Source organism: Chanodichthys erythropterus, chromosome 17, assembly GCF_024489055.1.
Source record: "Chanodichthys erythropterus isolate Z2021 chromosome 17, ASM2448905v1, whole genome shotgun sequence".
Taxonomy (NCBI): domain Eukaryota; kingdom Metazoa; phylum Chordata; class Actinopteri; order Cypriniformes; family Xenocyprididae; genus Chanodichthys; species Chanodichthys erythropterus.
Window position 1 is genome coordinate 30322003 of NC_090237.1, and position 13202 is coordinate 30335204.

At 38.5% G+C, this 13202-nt stretch overlaps 1 protein-coding gene across 6 annotated transcripts in view; it reads left to right on the forward strand.

Moving 5' to 3' along the window:
* robo2 (roundabout, axon guidance receptor, homolog 2 (Drosophila)) overlaps positions 1-13202 on the forward strand; it is a 218848-nt gene that overhangs the window by 144889 nt on the left and 60757 nt on the right. For all 6 annotated transcript variants that reach the window (XM_067364676.1, XM_067364680.1, XM_067364678.1 and 3 more), the window contains exons 6-9: positions 5570-5706; positions 7446-7457; positions 10117-10241; positions 11926-12097. In XM_067364676.1, the coding sequence (XP_067220777.1) occupies positions 5570-5706; positions 7446-7457; positions 10117-10241; positions 11926-12097 (446 nt within the window). The remainder of the gene's footprint in view (positions 1-5569; positions 5707-7445; positions 7458-10116; positions 10242-11925; positions 12098-13202) is intronic.

Genomic DNA, 13202 nt, shown 5'->3' on the forward strand with positions numbered 1-13202 from the left:
TGTAGCGGTTTGATACACGCTCCGAACCACTGATTTGAAACAAAAGATTTGTAAAGTGTAAATTAACTTGCTGTCAATGGAGGCCTCAGTGAGCCATCGGATTTTATCAAAAATATCTTAATTTGTGTTCTGAAGATGAACGAAAGTCTTACGGCTGTGGAACGATATGAAGGTGAATAATTAATGACAGAATTTTCATTTTTAGGTGAACTAACCCTTTAAGCAGCATAACTAATTAATAATAAGAAATGATTCTTGAGCAGCAAATCAGCATATTAGAATGATTTCTAAAGGATCATGTGACACTGATGACTGGAGTAATGATGCTGATAATTCAGCTTTGTATCACAGGAATAAATTATATATATATATATATATATATATATATATATATATATATATATATATATATATATATATATATATATATATATATACAAAGCTGAATTTTATATTATTATTATTAACATAGTATATCCAGTTATGTTATATTATAATTATATTTTATAATATTGCTCTTTTACCTTATTTTTGATAAAAAAAAAAATAAAAAAAAATGCAGACTTGGTGAGCAGATAAGACTTCTTTCAAAAACAATAAATACATCTTACCAACCCTGAACTTCTATAAATGGAAATGTATATGTATGAAAGATTACCATATACTTTACTTAATTTCAGGTGTTTTTATGGTATTTCATGCTTCTTCTGAAAATACCATGGTGCATGGCCACAAAAACACAGTGTGACCATTTTACCTTGTCCAAAAACCCACAGTAAAACCATGGTACTTTTTGATTTGATGAAATATTCTGAGAGTCAAGAATTAAAATAAATATTCAAAACAGCATCAGCGATTGAGACAGCTCCAAACACATGTGTGTCCACAGCAAGCAGATAAGGATGCGAACAGCGGCTGTGTTTTTTTGAGTGCTATCATGCCTTGTTTTGTTTGTCTGTGTCTGTGATATGGTACAGGTCACCGGGCCACATGCTCTCACAACAAGCACGCAGACAAAATAAACCATCACGTCTCTGTGTACCTTTCCCACATTCCCCATATCTGCACAGATTTCAAACTACTCCTGTTCAACAATTCTGAAAGGCCATTGCTTTCATAGTTTTGGATTATGAATCATATCAGAATATGCACTGTAATATGGGCTCTAAATCCAGTGCGGTTGAATTTTTATCCGTTAATTATTAGTTCACTGACGTCATTCATTACAATTATATTCTGTTCTGTAGTGTCCAAATGCTACACATAATAAATTCAAAAAGATTAATACATAGCCTAATTACTTTACCATGTTCCTTTCATCAGATCACAAATGTCGCTCTGTGCGTTTCCGTGAAGACTTTTCTTGGTTTATTAGTTTTGTAAGAAACAATTAGATTAATCTACATTATTCAGCTGTCAGTTAAAACATACATAGTAATTAATTCAGCGAGTGCGACAATCAGTGTATCTGTCAGGTAATAATTCAACACGCTTCTTCTCTTTTCTTTCCAAGAAGCATATCGCGAAATTAATTAGGTTTCGAGAAAGAAACAATGACAATCTAATAATTAAATAACTCACAGTCGCGCAGCACGTAATTACCACAAGACCCAGACTAGACAAAACACGTGTCTCGTGCTCTTATTTTATTTCCTGTCGCTGAAACGGCAGATTATTTTAATTTTGACATTCTCAGCCGTCGCCCGTTGTGCAGAGTCACTTGTATTTTCTCTCTCGTGATTATGTAGATGTCTGACTTCAAAGAGCTGGCGTATGTGGTAGATAACGGGTTGGCAACCAGTTGACCTTCAGGTTATGCAATCACACAGACATGCAACGTATTAACCCACAACGCAGTGTTTTAGTTACATTTAAATGGTGAAAACCCTATCCGATCCAAACACCAAATCTTTTTCTTGTCGATTTTGAATTCTCTTACAGAATTTCACAAGCTTCTTTGCTGTCGGGATGCCTGTGCTGTTCATACAGAGATGATATATGAACTCATTAGCTTGTCAAAGTAACACCAGGCCATTTGGCGCAGACTTTCACAGCATCTCTGAGCTCCAAGTACGAATTAACAAGGAAAAGACACTCAAAAGCTGTGTCTGCAAATGTTTACACCCCAAATCTGTCAGCAACGCATGCCGCGTAATATGTGTGTGTGTTGTTTAGAGACCAGTGGAGTGGAGTGTATCCTCAGCATTGCCTTGCTTCATGTGTAATTGCATTCCTCTCCTAATAGAGAACAGATCCAGCTCAGAGAGGAAGCACATACAGAGCGCTACTGTTTCTGTGTGTATGTGTGTGTGTGTGTGTGTGTGTGTGTGTGAGAGAGAGAGAGAGAGTATTTCTTGTTTTTACCAGGCTCGTTTCATGCAATATTTAGTCTTAGTGGTTGAAAATCTGATTAGCATCTGTTTATGTTGTTTCTTTAATCTCCGTCTCTCTCTCTTTCTCTCTCTCTGTATCCAATCATGTCAAACTTTGCCTCAGGCTCTGTCAGAAAGACACTTGATACATCGGAGTGTTTAGCTTCTGTGAAGTGTCATTCTCCTTCCGTTTTCATTCGAACAGTGTCAGCTTTATTCTCCAAAACTTGACTTGAACCTGGACTATGACATTACATATATGATCAAACTTTATCAGGACATTCCTATTATAAGGCTGTCAAGTGATTCAAATTTTAATCTAATTAATGGCAAATTAATTGCACATCAAATTTGGCTGAGAGATTACCACCAGCTTTAGAAAGAAATATTATATTTGATTCAACATAGAATTTATTACACATAACCTTTTAGGCTTCAACAGTCATGATGTCACGAGGGTGAGTAAATTATGATAGAATTTTTATTTTTGGTTGAACTACATCTAATGGGTTTTTATTAATATTTTTATTTATTTATTTATTTATGAAATAATACTCTAAATAAGACACTAGAACTTCCAGTAGGTAGCGGTGAATGTCTAAATGAGTAAGTCATTGGGCCCTATCATACACCTGGCGCACTGCGACGGCAATCGCGACGCAAGTGTTTTTTGCTTGTTTCAGCCCGCCACAGTTATTTTCACATCCAGCGCCTCGTTGTTTAAATAGCAAATGCACTCGCGCCCATTTGTTTGCCCATGGGCATGCTGTTCAGGCGCGTTGTTGCCGTGTTGCTATTTTGATGCAACTGAAAATTATTGCGCCATTTACCAACAAAAACCTGGTCTAAAGTCAATGGCGCAGTATTTTGTAAATTTTTTTTTGTTATTTTAAAAGGCGTGTTAGTAATATGTGTACACTCTGCTTATTACACACACAGGGACGCACAGCAGCACACAGACATGCCAAATATTAAAAATAAAAGGATGTAAATAGCAATCCGCCATGGTGGAAGCACACCTGTTTGGTTTATTGCACGTTACGCCGTTACCCGTGACTCATTAAGAAACTACGAACAGCCCTTTTGGACCATGCGCCTGGCACTACGATCATTTTTCGTCATTAAACTAGCAAAAGTGGATTTGGACGCACTCTAAGTGCATCTGCGCCATGGTCTTCAGACCATGCGCTTAGATTGTTAAAATAGAGCCCATTAAGTCATTCAGTTCGTTCGAACAGCAGATTGATTCAGAAATCAAGTAAACGGCTCTCTTTATGAATGGGCCATTTAATCATTGGTTCACCCCATTCGTTCAAAATTCATTCGGAAACACAGAAACACTTTTTATAGAATGTAATGCTACCTTATTTTAAGTTACTTTTTTTCTGGGCTGGGCTTGCTTGTTTGTTTTTTAATAACAAAGAAAAAAGTTATATTTTTGGCAAATGTAAAAGCCTATTCACACCAAAAGTGAAATGAATAAGCCTCAGGAAACGTGATTTTTAAAGGCATTGGTTAATAAACTGAGATTAAATACATTAATGAGATTAAGTATTTTTGTGTAATTTAATCATTGCAGGTTTGCATAATATTCTGAGTTTGCATTTCACTGTTTTTATTGATTTTGAGGACTACTGAATCTGTTTTTGTGCAAGTGAGAGTAAATGCATGTTCACATTTAGTCTAGATCTACAATAACCATCATGTTCACACACAACACCTCTGCACTCACTCACAATTCCTCTTAACATGGGGACAGGAGAGCTGCCAGTCAATAAATGGGACAACAAAGTAACTTGAGTTACTTATTTGAAAAATTATGTTTTGTTGTAAATTTAAAAGTAATGTGTTACTTTACTAGTTACATGAAAAAGTAATCTGATTACCTAACTTGTGTTACTTATAATGTGTTACCCCCGACACTGATTGTAACTGCATTCTATATGCTACATTATTTTGATATTTTATTTTTTTAATAAAGCAGCACACATTCTGTGAATTTGTTGTATATAAACAACAGTTTGCCGAAGAATAATTTTGGTCGTATTGGTCCTCATGTCAGGGATCCTGTCTCCTGCGCCACATGGCATGCTCTCTAAGCCCTGCTTCCTGTGGAAGGGCGGATCTGGAGTGACAGACAGCAGACAGAGTGTTGTCTAGCTGTCAGACCAAAAGCTCCATGGCACAACGCCCTCTCACACTTGCTCACAGACACGCATACACACTCCAGAAATCCCAATTATAGCAACCTACTACAAAGAAGACCAACCTGCAAGGCCTGTCAACTTCTCAACCTCACTTTCACCTCACACACATACTCACACACAGCTCATCACCTTTGGCTGTCAGTTTCCAGGACATAGTGCTCCTGAAGTACCTAGGAGCTGCCAGTGAGGTGCAGATCAATAAGGCTGGATTCTACATCTCAAATCCCCCTCTGTACTGTCTGACCTGGAATCGGCCTGTTTCTCTGATTAGCTCCCAGATACACCCACTTCTCTCTCACACACACATCGGACGCCTCATAAATATTGGAAGCATCTGCGGTTCCAGTTGAAAGCCTCTTCCTTCTCTGTAGAGTGTGTGTCATTGTTGAATAATTGATCTTTCGCTGTCAGCAATAAAAAAAAATGCTGTGTTTCTATACAGTGCTCTTTATGAATATACTAGGTTTTCTTTATCTGGTATTCTAAATATCATCTGTTATGGTGCATTGTTCATTTTAATGAACACAAATGTCATGGTTTTGTATTGGCTATATATTTAAACAATGACCGTTGATCAAATGCGAGTTGGTGATAATTTCTTATTCCATGGAATGATTTTGGTATCTCTTATGTATTATAGTATACTCTGCCATTGCTCCAGTCTTCATGATCCTTCAGAAATCATTCTAATATGTTTATTTGCTGCGCAAGAAACATTTCTTATTATTATCAATGTTGAAAACAGTTGTGCTGCTTAATATTTTTTTCAGTATTCAGAAGAAGAGCTATTTTTAATAATATAAAGGTCTTTACTGTCACTTGTAATCAATTTAATGCATCCTTGCCTAATCAAATTTCATTTCTTTTTTATTTCTTTGAAAACCCCAAACTTGAATGGTAATTTATACAATAGTACATATTGTGTTTTTTTTTTATAGACAGAAGTTGTTTCTAATTGATATACTCATCTTCTGTTCATATGTGTTTCAGGTATGATATTAAATATGATAAAGATGACTATGTGCTGAGGATAAAGAAGGCAGCAGCGAATGATGAAGGAACATTCACCTGTTTAGCGGAGAACCGAGTGGGCAAAACAGAGGCGTCCGCCACCCTCACGGTTAGAGGTCAGTTGAGTATCCAAATCTACCACAAAAGTTAAATCACACTACTTACAACTTTAGACTGTGACAGGGTGGTTGGTTGCCTTCAAAAAATGTGCATTTCGTCAAACTGTTTCAAAGCAACTCATGCAGTCAGCTTGGATGAATGCTTTTGATTGCATCATTGATTACTAATTACAGTTTTGGATTACTTGATTATAATTATTGATTGCTGAATTCCTAAATTTTGCCCCCTGCCTAAGGGGATTAAATCAATTAAAATAGATTAAAAAATAAATAAATTAATTAAAATATACATAGATATTTTTATTTTATTTTATTTTATTTTTCTTCTTTGGCAAACAAAATCAAATTAGTGGATCTCAGAAGCCCAACAGTGTATTTATGCTGACCTGGGTAATTTGACTCTATCATAAGGTTTCCCTTTACTGGAAATCAATAGCGGTATAATGTATTTTGGTGGAGTCTCAGTCTAAAAGAGTGAGATAACCTCCTGACGGGTCTCAAATGAACTCCTGAAGTGTAATTTAGGTGTGGAGTGAGCTTGCCCTGAGCACCAATGCTTTTTATTATTTACACCCCCTAGAATGGAGGCCACCAACCCCCCCCCGCACACACATAAACACACGGTATCTCCTCAGTTCCACTGTGGCACTCTAGCCCATACCAGCGAAACCATTTCACAGTTTACTGGTGCAGACCGACCCCGGAAAGCCCAGCTCGGCTGGGCAAGGTTAATAAAAAATAAAAAAATTCTTCTTTTTGCCATAATCTCTCTCTCTCCCCTTCCACCTCTTCTCTGTCTCCCTTCTCTTCTCACCACATTAAATCAAACTGCTTAGATGCTCTGTGGTGGGCTTTAAAACCTCACATAGGGGGGTTTCGGTGGCCTTCAGGAGGGGGCTGGAGCTGCCAATGGGGACAGCCGTCAATTTTCAGCCCTTTTGAAAGCTGGATTTACAAGCGGACAGAGTTCAGCCGTGAAGGGATGTGTGGGGATGCAGAGTGGAGGGGTTTTACACAGGCTCCTTTTCAAGAGAGAGGGAGATAGAGGAGGGAAGGAAGGAGAGGACAGCACTCTGAGCATGATTGCTCCCTCTTTAATGTCAATATGGCATCAGCCTCCTCGACAGCTCCACTACCGCATTAAATATGAAATACTTTTTTTTTTTTTTTTTTTTCAGCTAGTTTCTCTTGGATATTCTGTCAATATTGTCCACATTCTGTCTTGCCGGCTCAGCTTCCTCACTGAAAGCTGTGTATATAGCAGGTGAAGCAGATCTCATGGCCTGAATTTCATCCCGGACGAGCCCCCATTTTTAATGACTTCACATGAAAACAGATACCTGTCTTTTAAGGAGGAGATAGAAGACTGCTGATTTTGCTTTTCTTAGCTCTCCACATGCTCGCACAATAAAAATAAACATTATATTATGTTGCCACCGGGTGGCGCTCGTCCGGATTAACTTTTTTTTTTTTTAAGATTTTGGTCCATATCGAAGTTCAAAAATAAAATACATTTCATTTCTCCTCTCCTCTCCATTTATGCTGTGGAATATGTTTCCACCGACCAACACAGTGCTAAAATGATGTGCCCAAAAAACACATTGCCATTGTTCATTCTGAATTTAATTTCTTTTGTTCTTAATTCTTTTCACTTTCTTCTTTGTACGTCCTTTCTGTTTATGTCTGTCTTTTGTTCATTTTTTGTTGTTTTCACTCCACCATTGTTGTGTCTTCAGCTCGCCCTGTCGGTAAGTACCCATCCCAGTCACTCCTTCATACTGCATGAATTCCCTCTGCCTTCTGTGCTTCTTCCTCCCTTCCTGCTACACACACACACACACACACACATATATATATATATATATATATACAATGTGGTGGCTTAACTCTTTAACTTACCTTGTAGAGGTTCAGTATTTCCTTTTTCTGCTTCAGTACTTCCCTTTCTCATCCTGATGAACTAGCTCTTAACTGAGGTAACAAAGTAGAGTTTTATCCCGTACTAACCTGTGGCTGTACTAACTACCTTTATTATAGGACTTGTGTGATAGTACTGCTAAAAAAAAAATTTACTAGATGAGTGTGATGAGTGTATGATATTTTCTTAAAACTTGTGGCTTCTGCTTAATGGATATAATTCAGCAGCCTTTCTTAAACACACACAGCCATCTGGAAATATATGGAATACTTTGAAACTCTGTGTTCCAGTGGGTCTTCGATTAGTCAGTTGGTTTCTGTTTATTTTTCTATCTGTGTGTGCATTTTAGAGAGATTTTTTCCTGTTGTTCTCATGTGTGTTTACTTACAGCTCTTAGAAGTGTGTTTAGTAGTGAACTCTCTCCAGTATGGAGCAGATGTGCTTTGTCATGAATTAAATATAGGAGCTGATCAGCTATTCTGCTCGTACAGGGCCGCGTTCTCCCTGCAGACACTTCCCACTGAAAAACGCACAGCATGTGTATTATTCACACAACACACATGCATTAAATAATATACCAGAGATGCAATCAAATGCAATCACAGTTTATTTATGAGTGGATTTGTTCTACTTTTTAGAACCCTCTGTGGAACAAATAGACTTGGGATGTGTCTGTGCATGAGTGTTTTTCTCCTATCTTGGCCAAAAAGGACTTTAACGCTCAACTGCACAATGAAGTTGAGTGTCCAAGTCATTAAACAATCAATTTGAGTGAGCAGCATCGGTAAATGCCCATCTTTTATGCCCGCTCACTCCCAAAAAAAAAAAAAAAAAAAAAAAAAACAGAAAAAAGAAAAGCTCTGGAGTAGAATGAAACCGGGCCAATCTGTGATTTAAAGCCTTTGTGTGATGCCCAAACTCACAGAAGTGCCCGCGCCACCGTGCGCCCAGATTGGGAAGCCTGTAAATCTGCCACCATCTGTAACTTGCCTGAATGTGTCAGCCTTAGTCAAGTACAGCCTCACAAAAGAGGGATCAGCCATATAAATCACAAACACTTGCAGACTTCTCTTGTCCACAGTTGCCAGCTGCACAGACAGTAGAGGGGCTCATTTAGGGATCAGAATGGAGGGGAGAATGTTTTTCCACGGTCAGATCTTTTCGTTTTGTAAATGGGTGTACCGTGAGTAATGGTTCCCCTGCTAAACGAACTCAACTGTTTGGAGTCCTGCATCTAGATTTATTGTCGCGGCTGCAAGTATAAAACGAATACACTGTCAAAATGTTCAAATTACATGATAGTTGTTGTTTTTGGTCCAAATTCATGACTTTGTTGAACCTCAAGACTGAAAAGTATCAGCTTTTAACAGTAGTAAGTTCTGTTTATTTTTTGTTTGGTTAAAAATGATTGAATGTAGGGTCAGTCCAGAGTTTCTAGCAGAAGAAAATCATTCTTTTATTTAGGTCAGCTAAAACATTTATTCCTCAAAATAAAAACCTTTGCTCCATCCTTGAAACTCCCTAACTCTATGTTTTCCAGTGAGTGGTACTGCTAAGCAATAGCATTTTATCTTCTCACAAGCTCCAGCTGCCATTCCCTGCCTTTGAAGACTCTGACAAACCTTTTTTAGATGACTGGTGCCCTAACCTTCTCATTAAGGAGAAAGTAGCATTGACAAGGGGAAAGTTTGGATCCCTGTTCCTGAATTCTGATGCCATTTTAAGGTCAGGTTAGGCAGGGAAAGCAGGAAAGATGGCACTTTTAATTGGATTATTTGAATGTGCTCTGCAGGAATGTTGGCTGAGTTTCTGTGCCGGGTGAGTTGAGAGGTTAAAAAATACTTTGCTAAGTATGACGCATAAGGCGGGAGAAAATTCTCGTTCTGTGAAAACTTGACCTAAGTCGGCACTTAGAATAGAGAATGATTTCCATTAAAATGCCAACAGCCAATTCGATGTTTTCCAAGCTTGTCCAGCTTGTGACCTCTGCTTGTCTTCGATACAGGAATAGAAACTGCTTTGTGTACTTAGAGTAAATAGAGTCGAGCATTTAAAGCCACTTACAAAAGAAGTGTCCACGTAGGTTCACGGTGTGGCATCCTCACATAGCTTCTCCTCTCCGTGTGTCCGACCGGAATGACCCACCCTTCCCTCTGGTGTTGTGACCGCAGCACGGCCGTGCCTGAAAGCTGCCCGTCATTCATTCAGTACCGCCATCTGCGGGCTCACCTGGATGAATGGCTTCCTGTGGTTGCTGTTGCTGTCCTTGCTGTTTGTGGTCAAAGCAAACAGATAAACCAAGAGGCCGAATGCTGTCGGAAATGGGCTGATGCATGGAAGCTCTGTCTCAGTGACCTTGGCAGTCAATGCCTGTGGATGCTTGACGTTCCCACTGACTGCCAGTGATCAGAGTGTGTGTGTGTGTGTTGTTGTGCATTTTTGTGTCTGAGGGTATGGTGTAATGTTCATGTCTTTGGTTTTTGACTCAGCTGCACCACAGTTCGTGATCAGGCCGCGGGATCAGATTGTGGCGCAGGGACGAACTGCCAGTTTCCCCTGTGAGACGAAAGGGAACCCACAGCCAGCGGTCTTCTGGCAGAAAGAAGGAAGTCAGGTAAGAGTACACTTTTCTCTCTTTAACCTACTCTTATTTTTTGTTTGCTTTGGGCTAGTGCAGGGATGGACAACTCCGGTCCTGGAGGGCCAGTGTCCTGCAGAGTTTATCTCCAACCCTGATAAAAACTCACTTGCCTATAACTTTCTACTAATCCTAAAGACCTTGATTAGCTGGTTCAGGTGTGTTTGATTAGGGTTGGAGCTAAACTCTGCTGGACACTGGCCCTCCAGGACTGGAGTTGTCCATCCCTGGGCTAGTGGATGCTAAAGGGATACTTACAATAACAGACAACAAAATGGGTGAACAAATCCCTTAAACTTATATTGAAGAAGTGATACAAGCCATATCTAGGGGTCGGCCACCTAGAAACCACCCAAAAGACCTTAGTAACCGCATATCAGCATTCTGGCAACCACGTAGAACACTTTAGCTTTGTAGCAGTGGGTTTTAGCTTTGGGGAGCTTGTTGAAAGTACTTTTTAAAAGTCATATAAAATGAGAAATGCAGGAGGATTTGAGTCTTAATCCTCATGTTAATAGCTATCTTCTCTTAATTTTGTTGAAGCTTTGGGCTAGTCGTTAACATGCATGGTCCAGGGATACTGACAAAAAACAGACAACAGAACGGGTGAACAAATCCCTTGGACATATTGAAGAAGGGATACTAGTCATATCTAGCATTGTAGCCGTTTTAGAGTTATAGCATGAGCAAGCCAGTTGAAAGTATGCTATTTAAAAGTCTATTTAAATGGGAAATGTAGGAGGATTTGAGTCTTAATCCCAATATTAGATGCAATATAACACACTTGTCCTGTCTGTCTGTCCTACTATTCCTCTCTTAAGTAAGATATGAAGGTATTTGTTAAAAGGCAAAATTAAAGCAGTTATTGAGTCATTAGCGCTGAGAGAAGCCTCTCAGTCACACTTGAGGATAATGGACCCAACATCTATCATGTGTGAGAGGCTAATTAAAAAAAAGAGCAAAAGAAAGAAAGAAAAAACATCATTTGGAGCATAATTTGGAGCATTAAAGTCATTAGGTGTAATTGAATCTGGCTAATGCCTTTCGGTTTCTGTCGGTCAGCTATGAGGACTCAGAAATCAAAAGAGAGAGAGAGAGAGAGAGAGAGAGAGAAAGAGAGATAAAATGAAAGGAAGAGTGGAGAGATCTCAAGGATATAAAACCTGAGCTAAATGTGAGGGCTCTGTCAATGACGGCCATTAATGAACCCAGCTTGTTATCTTCCGTAATTAGCACATGGGCTAAACCAGCCGCTGGTGGTGAATTAGCTTTGAATCACCTGGCCTCCTCCCTTTGCAACAGATTTCATTTCAAACGAGACAGCCATGTCAGACAGAGTGAGTAAACAACGCAGCCCAAAGCAATTACTGGAGTCATTTGGACACAATGGATACTCACAGTGAGCTATACACATTCAGGGTTAGCATACTGGTTATCAAGAGCTCTATCTTCAATGAGCCACTGTGTTCTGCAATTTTAAATATTTGAAGTCACGCCGCCATAATTACTTTCGAAAATGGATCAGTTTAATAGTTGAAAATACTAATAATTTACCACCGCTAATGCAAAAATGTGTTTGAATGAAAGAATGGTGGGTTTCAGGTAGGGAATTTTCCCTGGAAATGCTCTTCACACTTTGTTTCTTGTTTTCTTTGTGTAGAACCTTTTGTTTCCAAACCAACCACAGCAGCCCAACAGTCGTTTCTCGGTGTCACCCAGTGGAGATCTGACCATCACAGCGGTCCAGCGGGCAGACGCGGGGTATTATATCTGTCAGGCCCTGACAGTGGCGGGCAGCATCCTGGCCAAAGCACAGCTTGAGGTCACAGACGGTAAGCACTGGGGTGAATTGGACCATGACAGGGCTTTGGGAATGTGAAACCTATCCAGCCCATTATTTTTTATTGCTCAGTAACTTTCAAAACAGTCATGATTAAATATACATTTGAATTAATTTACATAATTATTAGAATTAAATTATATATATTATATAAATATAAATTATATAAATTATATATTTGTAATATATTTTATAATTTAAAACATTTTATTTTTGTATTTTAATTTAAATATTTTTTAGCAAAATAATATATATATATATATATAGAGATAGAAAAGATATATATATATATATATATATATATATATATATATATATATATATATATATATATATATATATATAATAAAACATTTAAGGAGGTTCTAAAAGTACCCCATTCCTTCCTCCCATGATTTTTTGCTGACAATTTTGCGTAAATGTTTTGCATTATGCAGCAATTTTTTCAGCAATTTTAATATTTGAAATGACTTTGGTTAAGCTGGTTTAATTATTTCGCTCGCTATCATTCACTGTCGCTCTCTTTTCACCACTCTTTCATTTTCCCTCATTTATATGTCAGCCTACACTTTTCACACCTGACACAAATGAAGGCCTCAATATCCCCATACAAAAGTACTGGCAGAAAGATAAATGTCATATGAAAACCACTTCTGCTGCCTCTGGATCCACATTAAGAGCTGAATTGGAATGTGGCCTTGAGCTCTCCCTGCTCTGCATTGATTCTGCCTCACTATGTGAAATGAATAGCAAGCCCGACGACCCTGAATTCTGCTCGCGTTTGAATATTACAGGAGCACGTTTCTGTGAACTTCTCTTGACAGGAGGAAAACTTCATTTCAGCTCGAGAAGGGAGTGAAAACAGCCGTCCTTGAAAACTTCAGATACTGATGATGGAAATATTGCTTTGGCAACAAAGCATGTTTTGGGTTGTGTAAGAGTTTGTTTTTTTTTCTTAAAGGGAAAAAGTAGCAAAAGTCAGTTTCTATGAACTTTTCAACTACATCTTTAGTCTAACAGTAAAATGTAATTCTTTTAAAAGGTGACAGCTGTTACGGTTGACAGCAAAGCATATAAATGAACAGATCTTGTCTGAA